The sequence below is a fragment of the Chamaea fasciata genome, unplaced genomic scaffold (genome assembly GCF_029207755.1).
Source record: "Chamaea fasciata isolate MVZ Bird 193981 ecotype frontalis unplaced genomic scaffold, bChaFas1.0.hap1 SCAF_4, whole genome shotgun sequence".
NCBI classification, from domain to species: domain Eukaryota; kingdom Metazoa; phylum Chordata; class Aves; order Passeriformes; family Sylviidae; genus Chamaea; species Chamaea fasciata.
Window position 1 is genome coordinate 72,794,437 of NW_027094089.1, and position 16,941 is coordinate 72,811,377.

Genomic DNA, 16,941 nt, shown 5'->3' on the forward strand with positions numbered 1-16,941 from the left:
CAGACTGATGTGGTGCTGCAAAAGTACAAGCACCACCTCTGCCACCAAGGCCTGATTCTGCACCAGCTCCAGGCACTATTGAGACAAAACTCATTAAAATTCCCTGTCTCTCAGATTTCCTTTGCAGTCAGCTTCTGAGTGCTACCCAGAAGTCTTCAAACTTTTTATCTCCAGCCACCCTTCTTTTCCCACAGAGAGGAGTGAGACCCCTCTGCAGTGGAGAGCATTTCTGCCTGGTGAGGTGTCAAGTGCTGGACCTGCACAAACTGAGAACAGCAACCAGTCCTTGTGAAGCAATTCCTCTCTCCATGGCAACAGCAATATTGCTCTTGTCTCCTTAACCACTCCCACAGTCCTTTTCCAGGCTGGGGCAAAATCACAGCTGAACTGCAACCCCCAAGGTAATACCTAATTCCCACTGCAAAAATACTGATCTAATTTCAGATTGGTCATACCTGGGGTAATCAGAAAAACTGAGACAGGTGTAAATCAGAAAAACTGAGGTTAGAGGCAATGGGAACTTGTGAAGGACCAGGTTAACAATTGCCAGCTTGAATTATGCCAACAGATATGACTTATTAGCAAGCTTTAAAAAAAAAAAAAAAAAAAAAATAAAAAAAAAAATAAAAAAATGGAGTAATTCAGACCAGAAAAACAGAAAGTGATGTCCTTGACCACAGGAGTTCCCATCAGGATGCTCTGCCTTACAGACCATTGTTCTGCCTTCATTTTCTTCTGTCTTCTCCAGAGGTTACTGGTGCACAGGTATTTGCACAATAAAATTTCTGCAGTGGCTGACCTGAATGTAAAAAAACATTCCAAATAATGTTTGGAATGACTGAGACACCCCAGACATCTCTGTACACTTCAGAGTCTCCTTGTACAGCACACCTCCTCAAATAATAACTTCACTGAAGTATAAAGGGCCTGGAGGATGAAATGCTTGTCACATTCACCTATTTTTCCTGCAGCTGACACAGAACTAACAAGCACATTCCTTCAGTGAAGCCATCAGTGTGTTCCGTTCAGAGTCTTGGATCCCTTAATGGAATGAAATGGCACTGAGTCTCACTTTGAGCATGTGGGAGATGGACATCTGGAATTAACAAACTGCATAAGGGTTCTGTAGTGGGAACTGAAATGGCAGCATTCACTGGGGGGGTGGAAAGGGAACACAAAAAAATCCATGAAAGCCAGTTACTCCATGCTCCTGAATACGTATCTGCTTTGCTGGAACCTTTCTTCAGGCTCCATATTCACTATCTGTGCTTCAGAATCAGTTTCCCAGTGCTTGCTTTTGATTCGTTATTGGGAACAGACCCTGTCTCTCAGGGACACTGCCATCTCCTCAAAGTCCTAAAGGTCTTCAGGGATTACTCAGTGCTTCAGGTTCTCTCCAGAGTGCTCTTCACAACCCAGGCTTTTACCAGGGTAGGAAATCATCAAATGAAAAGTGTGTGCTTAGAGCTTTCCCCCCTCATCTACCCTTTTTAGGGATTCTGCTGGAGCATTTCTCCTCTCCTGCAGCTTCTTTCCAACATCTGACTCACTAAACACATATCTTCATGCTACAGTGCCTGTAGTTCAGACAAATTACATTTTCACCTCATCTCAAAAACTGCATGAAAATCCAGGGTCTCTGCAAGGCTCCACCTAAAAGTGAGCTTAAAGCTGAGAAAGGCAAGCAGTTCTACAGCAGGGAGGGACATCTGAAGAAATAAGTACATATAGAAAATAAAACAAAACCAAACAAACAAAAGAAAAAAACCCCACAGGGCAGCAGCAGAGCAGTTTCAGGATATTGTGAAATGCAAATATATTCCTAGAAATAGTACTATGTATGAAACCTGAAATTAGTTAAACCATTAAAAAGTGAATTATCTAATTCCAGGGCAGTTGTTTGGACAAAGAAACCCAACATTTTTATCATGTAAATATGGTACACTTTAGAGGACGGGCAAAGTGGTGCACATTTCCTCTTTTCTCAACTTTCCTTATGCCTGGACCTCAGCATCCATTCACTGAGACACACAAGCCTTTCCAAGAGCCAAATACTGCAGCACTTCAGGGCTTTAAAAATTGTACAGTAACTGGGTTTCAGATTTTCAGTGACAGGAAAAAGCTATGGTGTACCATCCAAAAAATTTCAACTTTGCTCTTGTTCTACCCATCTATTCCTTTACCTAAAACAAACTGTCAAAACCTTTAAGTAGAACAGTGAAATAAAAGAACATGAAGTACTCCACAGGTGCCATTGGTACACTAATCTGCTTCAACTAAGAATTGTCAGTGTCTCATCACTCGTAAGTGATTCTTATTAAAATGTGGAGTGAGGTCCAAACTGGAGAATTTAAAAACAAACCAACACTCATTTGCAAAGAGCTAACTACATCCAAGTCGTTCCACTTGCACAAGTGATTTTAGACAAGCATAGGGAACGCAAAGCTTTGGTTTAAAGGGAAATAATTCATGGCAAAAGGGCCTATTGCACCATCCCACCTCACTGAATGGAGACACTAAATCATGAATACTGCAGATGTTTTCCTGTCACCGTTAGCAATCCAAAGCATGTGCTTTAGAACCCTACCCAAACATTTCTCCTATCAGCAAATCACTCTGATCACAAAGTAAGATTTTATCACATCTGATTTTTATAAACCCACATCCCTTTAACATGTCAGCTTCCATCCTGCTAAGTAGAAAATATTTTTAAACATGCAAAACCCAAAGGATGTACACTAAAACAGAATGATGCAGTTTAGAAAACAGTAAGTGTAATGATGGGTATACCTTCTTGTGGAAAACACTGCAGAGGCCTCTCTCTAAATCTGGGAGCTTGCAAAGAAGATTTCGAATCTGACCAAACACACTGGATTCTGACAGCAGAATTTCAGACACAGCATCAAGCCGGGCATTTATTTCACTGTAAAAGAAGAAGATCAAAAATTAAACTTTGTGTTTCTCCGAGGGGAAGGGGGAGGCAATGAACCTCTTCCTTTGGTTTGTTTTGAGTTGATTTGTTTTAGTCTTTAACTAATGCCACATCCTCATGAGTAGGTTAGTGAAAGAACTGAGGAATGCAGAGAATCTTGGGATTTCATTCCAAATGCAAGCACGATCCTGGAGATGAGTTCATTCTCCCCTGCCTGTGCTCACAATAGCCCAAGACACACTTCAGTGCCCAATTCTGCACGTGTTCCTGGTGGTAGTAACACAAGTAACACTGAATCCTGAGTATTTCACCCCAAATGTACAGACAAGTGCCTGGAGGATGGGCAGAGGGTTTGGAGTTCACACCTGCACTCCATGTACCACACTTTATTCCAGCAGGTTGTGGAAACCCCTCACTATTTGTCCCCCTGTGGCTGATCCTGACCAGTGATTGGTAACTACCTGGATCCAGACTGCGTTGGTTTTCCTACCGCTTTTTTGGTAAAAGTTGTAACACTTATCTCCCTATTTCAGGACTGAAGTCAAGGAAACATCCTCCTGAAGTGAGGAGACACTCTTTTAACGAGAAGAGGTGATTCCATAGCTCTTGGCAGGTTCCTTTCAATCATATTCTTAAAAGCAAAGGGCTGCAAAAATGGACAACTACCACCAAGTTTAACCCCAGTCTCCTCAGTATCCTTCCAACATATCCATGGACTGGCTGTAGATTGCAGAGGTAACTCCATTTCTGCTTTCTATGCAGCCAAATTGCCTTCCTGATGCTTTCTAGAGAAGTACTAAGAGTGGAAGTAAATGAGTGTATCCAAAGCCCATCCACCCATGCAATTAAAGGAGAAATCAGTTCTTTTATGCAGACACTTCATATCCCAGACACAGGTGTGCAAATGCAACCCAGCCCACATTCTCAGGGACCACCAAGACGCCCAGAGCTCAGCCAGCACAGAGGGATGGGAACTAAGGATGCAATCCAAATTTATCATTTTTGGAAGATTGCCTGCCTTGCCCATGCCTTTTACTGCAGAAGTTTCAGGCCAGTTGCCAGGGTGGCTGCTCATAAATAGTGTCCGTGAGGAAATCAAAGAAATTCGGCACCTCCACAGGTTGCAGACATTACAACAGTCCAGCAGTCAGAGGCCTCTGGCCCTAAAGACAGCTGAATCAAAGAGTCCTTGAAATTTTATTGTACTTCATGTGAAAGGGGAAATCATGCCCTGGGTGCGCTCTCAGATAAACAAAAATCTAACAGCTTTTATGTGCCAGGATTGTTTCAGTGCCATACTTCTCTATGCCAAACAGTAAAACCAGCTCCTCACCTGTCACAGACAACACACCCTGATCCCCAGAGCAGCCTTGCAGGATGGCCCTGAACACCTGAGCCCAGGAGCATGGACAGGTGCAACTACCACTGCTGCCATATGAACTGGGACAACCCCTGCTGCCTAGACACCTCGGGATCTCACTGTTATCCCTGGATGGGACAGACTCTGACAGCACCGGAACACTCACAACACCCCACTATCCAAGACAGGGGATTTTTTCCCAACCCTGAGGAAAACAGAAAAGTCAGACATAGCAGGCACTGCTCATCCTGTTGCAGGTCACAAGAACACCTGATCCACTGCTCCAGCAATGCCAACAGACAAATTTTAAAAAATTCCCCCATTCCTGTGGGCAGTCAGGCAACTTGGAAGCAGCTCCCAACAACAGGGGGGTCACAGGGAGGAACCTGAGCAGGGCTGGCATCAGTGACAGAGCCACATAACACCCTGAGCACACAGCTCCAGTGCCAGCAAACAGTTACAGTGGTGTTCTGAAGGGTGAGTGTCATCACCCACAATTCCATTTTCATGGAGAATTATTGATGTTTGCTATACTTGAAACCCTGGAACACATCTCCTCCACATGAGGGAGTACTGGACTGTTAAATTATAAACATATGTATCTTAAAGAGGACAAAACCCTTTATTTTTCATTATAAAACACACTATAGGAAGCACAACTGTGTTACTTAATTTAAACAGTACTGTTACTACGTGGCCAACTGAAAACTGGCAGTAATATGTAAAATAGATGCAGATATTCAAAAAAACTCCTCCCTCCAAAGCTTAATCTGCACTTTAATCATCCTCACATACGGCCGTGTTACTGGAGCTCCAGTAATCTAAAACTAAGCATCCATACAGTTTTTCTGCTTTAATCCCACAAATAAGAAAGGATTAGGAAAATGGCATTCGGTACCAAATGACCCATTTTTTTTCCACCTGTAAAGAAAACCTAGTGGGATTACTATGTCAAAATTCAGAAACTACAGCAAAGAATTGTCTAAAACACCATATACCCATGAGGAAGGATGGACTGGGATGAGATACCATAAAAACATATGATGAACTTTGAAGTATGCTTTTAAACTTTAAATATTTAGACTTAATTTAACAAACATTTTATTGAGTGCCAATATATAAATATATATATTACACTGATCAGTTGCTAAGGCATCGCTAAAGGAATTTGTTCTGCACTGCACAGTTATCCAGCATACATAATGTACAGTTTGGGGCTGCCAATCTCTGCATGGGCTGGAAAAGAATTCCACCACCTGAAAACCTGGATCTAACATTATGTAAAGAAACTCAACAGCCAGCTAAAGTGGCTACTAGTTCATGCTGCATTTAGATGCAATATTAGCCTGTTCTTTCTCATCTGTATAAACCCTGTCAGCAATCTGAGCTTTATCCAATTTTCCAAGCAATCTTCTGGGGAATAATGTAACATAATTCAGTTGACTAAAAGCAATACTCTTACTTCTGCCATATCCCCCATCTAAGAATAGCATCATTAATACAATACCAAAATCACTTTTCAGTGTATTTAAACATAACAAAATCTAACTGCAGAATTGTTATTGCAGTCATTTAAAAGAACTACTTGAAGTGAAATAATGAGATACTCCCCTGCATTGTTCTGCTGCCAAATAGTGAACAATACAGAAAATTAGAAAATGCGAAGAAGATGTTTGAATCCTGAACTAAAAATTATTTTGACACAGCAGAAGGCTGCAGACACGAAAGTACTGCACTGAATTAACATCTGAGCAGCCTAAACAGGACTGCTGGTTGCTGGTCTCTCCTGCAGCAAAACAAACCTAACAATTTTAGATGTGATAATATATCTTTACATTTAAAGCACAGTGAAATTGATAATGTAACTGCTATATGAGAACTAAGGACATTTTCATTCACATAAGGTATTATTTAAATACAAAGTAAATAAATACAAATTTATGAGAAATCGCTTAACTTATGCTAAATGCACACAGTATGAATTCATTCATCATGCTAAGGACATAACTCAAGAATAGTGTATACAACTAAAATTAATTTCATTAAATCCATTCTAAGAGAACAGTGATTTGCAGAACTGTCAGTCGCAGGAATTCAATCCCTTAAAAAACATAATTAAGGGTATGAAACAACAAACATTGCTTTCCATGGACGATGGTATCTAAATCAAAGCCTAGCAACCTCCTAACAGCAGCACTGTAAAGAATGAAAATGGATCATTTAAATTACTCACTTATATATTATGGGGCTTTTTCTGACCTCCCCTCAGACCACAGCTGACGAATGAAGACTTTGGATGAGCTGATTAAGTTAAAGACCGTGTTAAATGGTACAGAGTGTCTCCTGCTTCAGACCACTCCCTTTCATGACAGGCAATTAATGCCATCAAAGCCTACAACCCTGGCAGAATTACCACTGTGCAGTCTATTAACTCAGGATGTCCTTTTAAAGAACAAGTAGAGAAAGCCCTGGCTTACTGCAGAAGCCTAGAGGTCAGGTGGATGAAGTCCCCAACAGTGACAGGAAACAGTTGCAGAGCCAGCCAAGGACTGCTGAGGCTGGAGCAGGGCCCTTGCAGAGGCAGAGATGCACTTTTTCCAGGACAAACATCTGTGTTATGCCTGCTGGAGACCAGCACAGCACAGCAACGAGGTCAGGAAGCAGCAGGGTCAGGACCACCCAACACCCCTGGAGCCTCTGACCCTTCTCCAGCCAGACACATCTGGAACAGGATGCCTCTCATAACTGAGAGCCAGAAGCTTGTCTCCAAGGCAGGAGATGTTATCATGAAAAGATCCTTGCAGGGAGGAAGACCCAGGCTTGCACACCCCAGGGCCCAGATGCCTCATCAGCTGCACTGCCGCTGGGGCCAGGAACATCATGGTGACCCCTTTCTCCCTTTTTTCTTCTCCCCCTCTCTAATCCATCTCCCTCTCTCTCCGCTTTCACTCTGTCACTCTGGTCAAACTCACTGCGGTGTGCTCATCCCACTCATGACTTACAGACCAACTTCCTAGCCAAGTGTGTAATTTACTAACAAAATTTGTGGCCTTCTTCTCCGACCTCTGTCCTTCCTTTCAGCCATGAGCTCCTGCCCATCTTGGGTGCTCCCTTCTCCTTAAAGCTGGGATGCCACCCTTACCTCTGCTTTTTTACGTAAGTGCTAGCTAAGCTAGAAACTGGCTCAGTTATGGCATGAATCCTGATTTGTTATATTTTGGTGTGACCATTGGAATTTTATCCATTAGCACTAATGAAAAAGTACAAACAAGGGTAACTATATCATAATTAGCGCAGTGAAATTTAAGTGAAACCTAAAAAAATTAAGCATCCTTCTGGTTCTGTTCACTTGGTTTTTAAGTACTTTACTCCCAAAACTCCTGATGTCTCATGCCACTCCAGAGAGGTCCAACAGGAAAGGACAATCTCCCTGAATGGATCTCAAACACTGAACAGCAGTATACAAGTACCCTAAACTTTAGCTTCACATCTGTTAAAAGAACGTCCAAAATATGCAAATGGTAATCAAACACTTTTGTTTATGTTCATACACAATGTATTTCAGCTATTTGTGCCTAAAAAAGGAACAATTAGCTACTTTAGCCAACATGAATGAATGCCTGATTGCTCCATTTATAAGGAATTAGACACAGCATTCAAAGGGACCAAAACACAGCTAGCAAAAATGAATCAATACATGTGATGATGCTGCAATCTTTTTCTTTCCTACAACAATTTTGAGATCTCAGGCATATGCCGTAACCTGCATTTGTGTATTTTATCCTGGCACTGATTCTATAAAATTGTTATTCTTAGGAGGAAAATTTAGCCCTGCTGTAGGATGAGTGGATTTTATTCACGAATTACTTCTGGGGAAAAAAAAAATCTAATTCTGCCCTGGATGAAGATGGTATCAAATGGGAACCAGTTTAAGTCCAAAATAAGATGGGTTTCTTCAAGAACATTTAGACAGTTTGTTTTACTGCCCTGATATTTTAATTAAGAGAACAAGGACAAAGTCAAACTTGAAAGACTTTCCTTTAGAATTATATTTTGTGTATAGAAGTATAAATAAAGCAGCACTCAATACATTCAAAGTGAGAAAATTCAGAACAAGACATTATATTACAAAAGACATGTCATTGACAATCTCACTGTAAAGGGACCCTCTTCTTCCCAATATTACAGTATATATCCCTCCAAGCAAGTCATGTTGCATTAGTAATGCAAATGTACACTTTCTCTTCTTCAGGAGTAGATAAGGAACTGTCTGGAGTCCTGACTTGTGCAGCTCTGATTTTGCTACATTGACAGTCAATCTAAGCTCCTGTGGAAAAGTACATTCAGACTAACAGTATTTATCAATACCATCCTACAAGGCTTTAATATTATAAAAGCATCATCTCATCCAGAACTGGAAGAAGCAGGGGACAAAGTATACTGGAATCCCAGGGAAAAAAATGGAAATCCAGTTTTTGAGAGGTAGTTAAAATTTTGGTTTCTCTGAAGCACAAAAGCAAAGTTTGACATGTTTTTGGCAACTGTCTAAACATATACTAATCTCCTTTCTTGAGATTTAAACATCAGCTTTAACTAAAAAAAAGATCAGGTGATCTTGGCTACAAATAAATGCAGACACATCATATGTAACACTAAAAATTTAAGAGAGATAAAAGAATATTGAAGAAATACAATCTAGGCACTTGTGGGTCACTCAGTCTGTTTAAACTATGACACATAAAAACCCCCAAAAAACTGTAGAGAACACTCCAAAGAGAGAGATTACTGTGCAAACTAGTATGTTCACATCACACACCCTTCCAGTTTATCTCACACACATCCCTAAGCTTTTGAAATTTTGCATTCGAAATTCTTTCAACTGAAAAGAAGCACTTTTGCAACAGAGGCCAACAGCAGCCAGGTTCTCATCCAGTTCCACAGCAAGGTCTCTCCCTCCACCAGAAATCAAAAAACCCGTTAAAACACATTCCACCTGTGCAGAAACAGATTGGGAGGGTGGGGAAATCACATCCCTTATGTAGTGCTTTCTACACATACAGAGTTCCCTGCACAGGAATGGAATTTACAGATTTTCCCCTACACTGGCTATCAATTACTCTGTATGCGCATCATCCTACTTTAAACACCTAGTCACAGCTTTATTAGCTTTACAGACTGATCTACTATGGAAATGATAAACCTCTATCTAATTGTGCTACTCTACTCATCTGCCTTTTCCAGTTTTGAACACCTTGTTCAACTCCAGCCAACTTTGACAAGGCTATGTGTTTGATATATCCAGAAAACAAATTTCCTAGGAATTGTGCAAGAACCAACAGCTGAGCAAGGCACAGAGACACAAATTAATACCCAGCCAGGGAAAGGATGCAGTATTTATTTGTCTGTTTGTACTGCAGATGGGCAATCAACACTCCTGACACCTGGGGAAGGGAAATGCAAAGAGACTGGAAGGGAAGGAGGGAGGCAGTGGGTAACTATGGATTATGGTTAATGGATAATGGATATGGATAATGTCTCTGTATTACAAAGACAGGGAAGGACACATTCTGCAGAGGTGAGGTTTCAGATTGGTCATGTGCAGGGCAGTGTCTACACAAGACAACATTCAAAATACACAACAAAACATGAGATTAAAACCAGAGCCAGGTTTGCTTAGCTAGGCCCATGTGAACCTTATCTTACTCCTCTTCATGTAGCTACTGAAAAAGCAGTGTCTTTGACACCAGCCTCAAAGGTTCTGAGATCTATTTCACATTAGGAAAGAAATTATTTGTAACTATTGCACACAAAGACACAAAAAATCACACTGTGCTGCAACAGTGGACCCTGAGAGCTGTCCTGAGCCCTTTGGCTGCTCTGTTGCCTTTCCTGCTAGAGCCCCATTGCCTGAGTGGGCAGCAGGTTTCACTCACCCAGAAATGCTCCAGGCCATCCATTTCCTTTTCTTCCATTCCACTTACAGACAGCAGGCAAGAAAAGCACTCGATGGAACTTGAATTTCAGAGGTAAGATAACACTTCTATAACCCACAAATACGTAACTTCTACGGAAAAACAACCTTCTCGTTCCTCCTATAAAGCTCAACTGATAGTGACTGATACACTCTTACCTCATTATCTTTGTGTACCCAGGTGAGTAAGTGAGGACATTACACCTCTCTTGGTTAAACAATTTTTTGTCACTTCTTTTTTTCCCAAATGTACACATCTTGTCTCTACATGTATTGCATCATTGATGATTTAAAGAGTATCTCCAAGTTTGCCCAAATGAGTCTGTACACATTCCATCTTTATTCAGCCTAATGTATGGTTTCTTCACAGGAAATTTAGTCATCATCCCAAGTGATTTTCAACTCTAAGGCATAAAGCAGTAATTACACCCTCTCACTTCTTGATACACCTACTCACTGACTGGAAAAGATGCAGTACAGAAGCCTTACTTCCTCTGAGAATGTCACTCCAGGAGGCACAGGTGAATTACAATTACGGAATGTTCTCTGCGTGCATTTGTGTGCATTACTGAGAACAATATTGCCAGATGCCTGATGCACTAACTATGTAAAATTACAACTTGAGAGTCAGAAAGGGAGAAGTACACAGAGCAAAATAGCTTTTTTAGCTTCAAGTAGTACTGAGGAGCACCATCACCTCCAGCCACAGCAGCCTGAAAGTGCCAAGCATCACCCTCCAGAAGAAGGAAGGAGCAGAGGGGTAAGAGAAGGAAACAAAACTACGAACCTGTAAAGGTGGTTCTGCACTGAGACAAGGGAGAATTTAAATATATTGGTTAACAAAGAGGGCTTGAAATCCTGGGGAAGCAGTTTCTGCCTCCTGTCCCAGGTAGGAGCTCCATTTCCCTGTGGAGCAGTGTCTGAGCGGCTCCCCAAAGGCGTGGTCACTCGGTGTGGTCACTCGAGCAGCACAGCCAGGCCTGGGAGGAGCCCGGGGCCATTCTCAGTGCTCTGGCTCCCTCCGCTGACAACTGCACACACACAAACCCGGCAGGCCGCGAGGACAGGGAGGGAAATAAACTGATTTATTTACATTTATCCTTGCAAAGTGGCCCCCAAATTCCACCTAAATGCTTTTCATTACACAATTCCCTGATTAACTTCCATGCTGTTTAGGGTGGTTACATCGAAAGCCTTTGGAAGTGGGTAAGATAAACGAAAACTTTTATCAGAAGAATTAAAAAAATATACATATAGGGCCACTGAAATTAACTTATTAGAAAAAGACTAATAAGAAAATTAAGCAGTGATGCTGCAGAAGAACAGTGCCTTAACATACTAGATTTGGTCGAGGAAAAAGAATGTTTCTGAAGATACAATTGGTAAATTACCAGCAACATCAAGATGCTAAAATGCTAGTGGGTATATCCCACTATTTAAACCTGCAAAGAAGTAATAAACATTAAAACTGCTTAATATATTTTCAAAAGTAAAACAGAGGGGGAAAGTAACTTGTGGATAACCAAGTGAAAAGATCTCCTGTATGCTACAAATGAAGGGAACAAAGTGACAACTTCAATGAACTCTACATTGACAGTGCTCAGGAAACACACACTCGAATGGATCCAAAAACTCAAAATGTAGTCAAATGTAGCCCATGGACTCAATACTGCTATTTACTACACATTCAAGCACAACACTCAAATCAAGTCTGCAAAGAGAAATCAGAAAAGATGGTTTCCATTTCAAAACTGAGATAAGTGAAAACCAGCATAATACTGCTACGAAACACAGCATTTCTACTGCAGTGATAAGTCAAGCACAGGTCAAAATATAGGAGTGGCCAAATAATCATCAGATTTCAGGATTAATAAAAAGGAATTCCCTCTTGTGCAATACATTGCATACAGGGATAACAAAAGCATCCACAGCTACTTTAGAAGAGATTAAACATATTAAAGATGTAAATACTTGAGAAGCACGGAAGACATCCAACATTAATTGGCTAGTTTAGGAACAAACCCACCTCCAATCCCAGGGCATCTTCATTCATTGTATGAAAAAGGATACAGAACTAGAATGGTAACTAATGTGATTTCTGCAAAGGAATTTCTAACTTGATCCAAACCCACTACTTTTTATCTGTGCCCAAAACAGCCGTTTAACTCCTCCAAACCTAAACGTTAACACCCATCACTTCTATTGCACCATTTGCTGTACCAACTCTGCTGTGGATCTCAGGTCTTCTGGACAAACAGATTCATTGGGCATACTCAATAACACAACTATAAAACAGAGGTTTAGCCCAGGATAAGGAAACATCTCACCTTAATTTCAGGAGGGGCTGGGTTACCCATTTCTTCAATCTTCGACGTCCAAATGAAGTTTTAGTATGATCCAGGACCCAGAGTAGGCTTCCTTTTGTTTTCATGTCAGTCTGAAACAATGAAAATAACTTAATTATTTTTAACTGAGCAGTCAGTTTTGCCGTGGTTATTCAATTATTCAAACACTATTCAAAATATTGTGTTTGGGTTTTATGATATGGCAAATGTACATTCATTATCGATTTCATTCATCAACAATGCCTCCTTACATGAAGAACCTCCAGGAGTCATAAGATACTTAAGTATGCTTTTCCTTTAGCTAGAAATGGTTTTTAGGAAATGACCAGGATAAATTAAACAGTTAAAAATAAGTCTGTGCATAAAGCTCTGAGCAGGAACACAAAAACAAACCGTACTGCAGACATCACTCCACAGCAGTTGCTGAAGAAATTAAATTTCAGGAAAGTTGTTTGTTAGTCAAAGTGCAGCAAGGTTCCTAACTCATACTAAAAGCTAGTACACATTAATTTCATTTATGCTTCTGAAAATGTTATCTCCAGTCTGATCCCGTTTAAAATCATTTAAGACTTACGGGTCAGATTTGCAATCTGATGAACTTCATTGGGAAAAGTATGTCAAACAGCTGTGAAAATCTCAGCATTTATTAAAAAAAAATTACATTTGTCCTTACCTGATTCTGTAAAATTTCAAGATTTTTCATTGTTGTTCCATTAATTGTCATGTATTCAGTTTCACTGGACAACTGTTTGAAATTGCTGGGGAGAGAAATTTCAGGTGTTTTATCTTAAATTTGGGCATGGGCAGAACACTGAAACACTGTCAGATTTCTCACATTAGAGAATTCAGCTGTTAAGCAAATAAATTTTAAAGTCAAGCAAGAAATTAAATTCTCTTCAAATAAATAAAGGAACTGAACACTAATAACTTCTTTTAACTTTCTGCTTGGGAAAATAAAATTTCAGATTCACTTCCACATTTCATACAATGACTCTGACAAAGCTCAGAACAAAATCCAGCCCTCCTATTATGTAGCCCTTTTCCACTAAATGGCTAATTTATTCAGTTTACAATTTAGCAATGATAGGACTAACAATTAATAGTTCAAGAATGAAACAGATTTTTAACACAACTCATCATCAAAACATCATATCAAAATACATAATACTTTTTATTACTACAGTAAATTAAAACAGCCCACAAGTGCAATTATATAGGAAAATAGAAATAGGGGAGATTGAAACTATTTTATTTTGTTTTAATATGAAATAACCATGACCTAAATTATTTGACTTTTTGATACTCCTTAACAGAACTGGATGAGAGCAACACAAAGGTTGTGTTGCTTTAGAATCACTGTTAATAAAATAATGGTATTAAGTGTGCAATCACATTAGATCTGAAAATCATTTCAGCCTCAAACACACATGTAGTAGTCAGGACTGTGAAATGCAGTATCCTCACTAAATGCTTCTGACAAATCCAGTCATGATTGTCTGGGTTAATCATCTTGCTGACTACCCTTTGCACAGAATCTAGGACATTTTGCTGTCTTAGATTAAGCAGAACCACTTGCTGGGCAAGATTTAAAACTATTTTCTTGACTTTTCACAAAAAGTTTTTCAGTGCATTCAATTTTAAACCCTCTGAAAAAGTACTTCAATGCTCAACCTTTTCCTGTTAGGCACACACAGCTGCATTGCTGCTACACTAAAAACAAGAACAGCACCAAAACTTTCAGAAATATGAAATATTCAGAGACTAATCTTATATATTTATGTTGTATGCAGGTGCTTGGGCCGGCTACCAATTTTTCTCCTAAATAATGGGTCAAATTAGAAGTATTTTCCACAGAATTAAAAAAAAAAAAAAAGCAGATTTAACTGAGGGCCCTCAAGAAGTTTAATGACAGCTTCAAAGTACAGCTGACTCAGAACTGTACCCATAGTCATAATTATTCTGCTTTGTGTGCTATTTCAGAAACCAAGGAAGTTGACCAGCAAAGGAAACACTGGAGGCAAAACCAACAACACTTTCCAAATTGCACAATATTGTAAGCAACAAAACAATGCTACTTTCTATTATCTTCAGTCACAACTGCTGATGCTGGCAAAAATTAATTAGGAATGATTTCTGCTTGCCTCCCACTCCCTGCATAAAACAACAAATCCCATCAGCTGTTCCAAAAGCACCTTTCTGCACCCAGGACCAAGCAGTTTCCCAATTTGTCACTGCTTAAGCCTCTGGTCTCTTAAACTCAGCTAGGTGAGAACCAAGCCCTTCCACCTTCTCTCCAAAACCAAGAGGATGCTCCTGGGTTTCATCCCAGGGTTTTATCCAAGACGATGCTCCCTGTAACATCAGTGTTTTGGGATTGTGGATTTTTCTGGTTCTGATGCTCCCACACTTCTGGCTTTAGAGCACCTAGCACTCTGTTCACAGCAGGGCTGCTCAGCAGTGTCTGAAGACAACTCACTCTGTTCCACTGCACAGTCAATTTACTCTTCTTTCACAGTATATTTACAGTTCTTTCAGATCAGACAGGCTGAAGTTGTTTTCACAGCATAAATTATGTGTATCTTACATTACCCAGGTGTTTTCTTTATCTGAGTTACTTCACCCTGCTATTAATCGTGGTAATTGAGAGTTTAGAGCACATGAGTAACAGCCAATATCACCTGCAGGATATGGCCAACCAACAATTCCACATGTCACAGCACAGAACATGTTTTGCTTCCACCCACTCATCTTCCTTCAGCTTGGGATCAGAACTTGATAAAAATGTGAAAAAACCCACATTCTTTATAAGGTATTTAGAGACCGAATGGCAGAAGGCAGCCGTAGGTAACTTAAGTCAGGGCTGGTTTTGCAGCAAAGGTCTCAGCACAACCCTTGTGTGAAATGCTAATGTGCTGCTACCAGCCCACCCTGCATGCTGAAAGCAACCTTTCAGAAATCATTCTGACAGCATCACAAGGCCATAACTCCTCCTGTAGGTGACACTGTGACCCCAGTTCCAAAGAACAGACTTGCAACGGTCTCAGGCACTCAAGCAGCACAAAACCCAAGTAATGGAAAAAACAGCTGGCAAGTCCATAACAGAGGAGTGTGGCAAGGCAGGGTCAAGTCATCTCTGGGCTTAGAGAAAGGAAAAGAGTAAACAAACAGAAGCTTCTATGGAGCTTTGGGAATCTTACAGGGAATACTCATGACAATGAGGTTCCTGCCCATAAAATTACTTTTTCAGAGTAGGACCGTATGAAGATGAGTATGACAAGGTTACTGCTTTGCTTTAGTACAGCAAAGTATATCCCCAGACTTCAGTTATTATGTGTTACCGGAGAAACTGGATCATCCGTGCCATTTTTTCAGTATTTAAGGGGGTTTATAAAAAAGACTGAGAGCAACTTTTTACACAAGCAGTTAGGACAGCTTTAAACTAAAGTAGGAGAGATTTAGTTTTATGAAGGAATTGTTCCCTGAGAGGGTGGGGAGGCCCTGGCACAGGGTGCCCAGAGAAGCTGTGGCTGCCCCCGAATCCCTGGAAGTGTCCACTGCCAGGCTGGACATTGGGGCTTGGAACAACCTGGGATAGTGGAAGGTGTCCCTGCTCATGTCAGGGGTGGCATTGGAGAGATCTGAAAGTCACTTCTGATCCAAACCAGTCCGGGATTCCGTGACTGCCTCCTAAGAAGCTTGCAGTGAATGGTGGTTTTAATGCTGTGTTCATTATTTTCTCCACAAGAGATAATATTTATAAATTCATACTCAGTATCTCAGCCTAAGTGAACACATGTTATTTAGATCAGGAATTTTCAACTACTTTAGTTTTCCAAATCTCTAACACTTCTGAATGAAGCTGCAAGGCATCCTGAAAGCAACAGATTTTCTTTGATCAATTACCTTTTACAGAGCTCCAGAGTCTATGTCTTTGAGATCTCTAGGGGCCAATAAATCACAGAATGAACTTACAAAGATAAGAGATGCAAGAATCCCTAAAAGCTTTAAGAAGTAAAAACAAGCCTCTCCTTTTCTCAGAAGCACTATCTTCTTTAGTTTCCATACCGAAGACATTTACCACAATCTGTGTAGCGAAGCCCAAAGATACTAACCTCAAGACTATGTTTTGTATTTAATTAACCATGTTTGAATTCATTAGTATTTCCAGAGGGCTAGAATTTTTCAGCTGAATCCATTTTTGTTTTGTGTATTATTTCCTGCATTTCTTGAAGTTCATCCATCACTGTTCAAAACCTACAAACTACTACCTACAAAGTCTCTCTCCTCCATATCCAACATGCTGGAAGACATAGAGGTAAAACTGAAATACACC

General features: G+C 40.4%; 1 protein-coding gene across 1 annotated transcript in view; it reads right to left on the minus strand.

Annotated features, from left to right (window-relative positions):
- The window catches only part of MSH3 (mutS homolog 3), an 89,726-nt gene that overhangs the window by 36,985 nt on the left and 35,800 nt on the right, over window positions 1–16,941 (minus strand). Inside the window, exons 11-13 of the mRNA XM_066181962.1 lie at window positions 13,282–13,366; window positions 12,591–12,700; window positions 2,791–2,923 (exon numbers count right to left, since the gene is read on the minus strand). Coding sequence (XP_066038059.1) covers window positions 2,791–2,923; window positions 12,591–12,700; window positions 13,282–13,366 — 328 coding nt within the window. The remainder of the gene's footprint in view (window positions 1–2,790; window positions 2,924–12,590; window positions 12,701–13,281; window positions 13,367–16,941) is intronic.